This window comes from Nanorana parkeri, unplaced genomic scaffold, assembly GCF_000935625.1.
Source record: "Nanorana parkeri isolate BGI_ZX_2015 unplaced genomic scaffold, ASM93562v1 scaffold15, whole genome shotgun sequence".
Classification (NCBI taxonomy): domain Eukaryota; kingdom Metazoa; phylum Chordata; class Amphibia; order Anura; family Dicroglossidae; genus Nanorana; species Nanorana parkeri.
The window spans coordinates 1,067,431-1,071,094 of record NW_017306283.1 but is presented as its reverse complement, the minus strand read 5'-3'; the positions used below and the strand labels follow the sequence as shown (position 1 = coordinate 1,071,094).

Here is a 3,664-nt window from a genome sequence, read left to right as displayed (position 1 = left end):
TAGTGTGTGAGGGGGGGGGGGGGGGTGCTTTTCACTCGCCTCATAGTTCTAGCCGACCTGTGACAATGAGACTGTCACAGGTCGGCTCAGTAGATCGGGAGGTGAGCGAACACATACCGGCGTTCACTCACCTCTCCATCCTATCACGGCTGCCTGCCGTGATGGGAGAGGCTGGATTCCCCGCTCCGATCCGCCAGCGCTGACTGGTGGATCAGACGGGGGAGGGGGCGGGTACAGCTGGCTCTGCCTCTAGATAGGCAGAGCCAGCTGTCAGTCACGCAGCTGGGCGGATCCCGGCACAATTGTCCGGATCCGCTCCGGCGTCTCGGTATACCGCGAGCTACAGCTCCCTATATACTGAGCCTAGGGTGACCGGAGGACGCTAGTTTGTGTCCTCCCATTACCCTTAGGAGAACTATGGGGAGAAGACTTAACCCCATAGTTATCCTTTAAACAACGGGCTCGTTTTTTCTAGAACAATATCTCATTGCTAAAATTTACTTGAGGTTGTCCTGTTGAGTTGATATAGCGCTTGCGTGTTCCGTAGCCGTGAAGAAAATGTGTACTGCGAGAGGCCGCCACAGTATGAGACTGTGACGCCAGCAGGAGCCACGGCCTCAAGAGTCTGTGCTCTGTTTCTTCACAGATTGAGCGGTGTGAACGGAGGGCCGACCGACCGAAGGGAAAAGACCACGAGAAGAGGAAGAAGAGGCGAAGTGAGCGGCCGGATGGGGGTTATCCTCCACCAACAGTCCTGAAGGAGGAGGTGGGACCAAAGAGAAGTCGCAGTGACCGGGCACTGGACACGGCACCGGACAAGGAGAGCCCAAGGAAAGCGGGGACAGAAAGTAACCAGAATGGAGAGGTCAGTTCAAGGGGATGACGGGGGGTGTTGTGTTCCTGCTGTGGTCACTCTCTGATGTTCATTTCTTGATAAAGATAAAAGGACTGATTTGCTTTCTTTGAACAATACCCATATTTTTTCACCTTCCCGCCCCCCCGTTTATCCAATGTGTAAAGATTTATTTAGAAAAGGCCCGGGGGTTGCCTGTTAGAGTTGGCATTTACCATTGTAGCTCAACAGACTGTTTCGTGCCATCTCGGAGCTGGGTAACATCACCGAGATAAAGGCGCTGGTGGGTTAGATGCTGTGCCTACAGAATAGCTTTCATGTTTGCATCACTACCCATCTACGGCTAGTTTTATATATTGGACCCAAGCTGTTGGAAGCTGTGCTCCAAAAAGCCAAGCAAGGGGCAAAAGACTAGTTGCCAGTAGGGATGCACCAAAACATTTCGGCCTAAAGTGGAAATGTGGTGCATCCCTAACTTCTCACCTAGCCACTAGGTGCCAGTGTGTGTGTCCCCTCCAGTCTGTGTCGGCAGAGGTAGCGAGGATTGGAGGGGGACACAGACCCGAACCAGCCTCCAGCACCCAGTGGGGAGAAGAGCGCTTTTAGGAGGTCAAGCATGGCGGTGCAGGAGGAGAGCTCGGCTCCTGTGACAGGAAGGATGGAGAGCGGAACGCAAACACTCGCTGAGTGTTTTCAAATAACTGAGGACATACCGTGTTTCCCCCGAAAATAAGACACTGTCTTATTTGTTTGGCTCACACAAACACACAACAATGCAAAGTTAATGCAAATCCAAATCTAAATAATCCAAAATGGGAAAGTTAAGAATAGGGTGATCAGGTGTGTGTGTGCCGTACCTTTCCAAGACAATCTGCTAACTAATCGCTGGCCAGAATGAGCGAAGCTTTCACTATGGATTCCTCACAGGCGGAGTGCACTTGGTATCACTCCGCCTGTGACAACAGCCGGCGCTATATGCGGCTCTGCTCCCTCCGGTGCCACCTCGCTTCCTCTAGCGCCGGCTTCGTTGGCACCGCCGATTCTCTCCCGTGGCTCTTCAAGTTCCCCCCTTAAGCCACCAGCTGCCCTGGGAATGATAACAACTAGGTCTTATATTCGGTGTAGGTCTTATATTTTAGCAATTCCCAAAAATAGTACTAGGTCTTATTTTCGGGGGAAACTCGGTAGTAAGCTTACTATGCCCCCAGTTAGGAATGAACAGGAAGTGCTATACATCACTTCCTGTTCATTCACGATTGTGGACATAGTATCTGTTTTTACTTTCTCCTCAATTTATGAATGAACAGGACGCCTCTGTAATGAGAGCATCTTGCTCTGAGTGGTGGGGCTGCAATAAAGAGATTGAGGACTCTTATTTTTCTATTTTTAAAAGGGAAATATCAGGGGGGGTCTGTTTTTAGGTTTCTGATATTTTCACAAAGCTCCTGACAGTATAGTAAAACCTGACAAATTTTATTTCGGTTTGTCTAAAAAATATTTCAATTTGATGCATCCCGAGTTACATAGTTACATAGTATTTGAGGTTGAATAAAGACATTTGTCCATCAAGTCCAACCTATTAGGATCTCATTCTAGGATTACCTGTACCCCTGTATATTACCTGTACATTACCTGTACCCCTGTATATTACCCGTACCCCTGTATATTACCTGTACCCCTGTATATTACCTGTACATTACCTGTACCCCTGTATATTACCTGTACATTACCTGTACCCCTGTATATTACCTGTACCCCTAGTTGCCAGTATTGCCTGTGATCTCTCTGCAACCAGCTTCCCCCATTGCTAACATGCCATGCCTTGTTCTGTGTGGAGGCGGCCATCTTTGGTCTTTGCGTTTTTCATGTCGGAGCAGTACCGGTTTTTGTATGCACGATTGTCAGACTTCTTTACATTCATAAGTCCAGGACTTTGTTGTAGAAGGGGTTACAGTACCTAATGATCTAATATTTCTGCTTTTGCATTTTGCAGCGCTTGTGACACTCGGCCTGAAGACCTGACACACTCTCTCTAAAGCTAGGAAGGTGACACTCCCACCACCAGACACACGTTCAGTTACCTCGCTGAAGAATGGTGAGAGGCGACTGGGGGGGGTGATGAGATCCAGGACCCGCTCCCCCTCTACCTCTTACACAGCATTCTGTTCTCCCTACTCCACTCAAGATGGGGATGTACCTCTCTGGGGACATCTAGTGGACGCTGGTGCTAACTTCACATGACAGTTGTCAGTACTTGCCTATGGACTTGTGGACCCTTGGACACATAAGGAGGGGGGGGTACCCTTTTCTATATATCTCAAGCAATTATCCTGGCGAGTTTTCTGTAGGCCCCCCCTCCCCCCTGAAGGGAGTTGTGCTAGAGGCCCGAATTGCCTGTCCTGCCCTGAAGGAACTTCACCCTGATGAGCATGTTTTATTTTTACTCCCCCCCCCTTTGCCCACAAAAGCTTGAAGCCACAAGACCAAGACCAGCATCTGGTGACACGTGGACGGGGGCTTCCGATGTCACAAAGAAAGTGGAACGTTGATGTTTTTTCTTTTTTCTTTTGGGCTTTGGGAGGGGGTCACCTTTTTATTTTATTTATTCCCTTCTCCTTGTGTTTTTGATAGTTTCACTAATTGCCCCGTTTCCCTTTTTTGTTCTCCTTTTATAGTCCAGGATCCACAGGGCTCTCTGCACCTCCAACCCTTTCCCTTGGTGAGAAATGTTCACTTTGTTCAGGACACTTTTGTTTAAAAAGATTTAAAAAAAAAAAAAAAAAAGGAAAACATTTCTAAATCATGTAAAAG

General features: G+C 48.5%; 1 protein-coding gene across 1 annotated transcript in view; it reads left to right on the top strand.

Moving 5' to 3' along the window:
- KDM5C (lysine demethylase 5C) overlaps positions 1-3,384 on the top strand; it is a 50,561-nt gene extending 47,177 nt beyond the window's left edge. The window contains exons 26-27 of the mRNA XM_018558805.1: positions 647-865; positions 2,847-3,384. Of these exons, the coding sequence (XP_018414307.1) occupies positions 647-865; positions 2,847-2,855 (228 nt within the window). The 3' untranslated portion in view covers positions 2,856-3,384. The remainder of the gene's footprint in view (positions 1-646; positions 866-2,846) is intronic.
- The last annotated feature ends 280 nt before the right edge of the window (positions 3,385-3,664 follow it).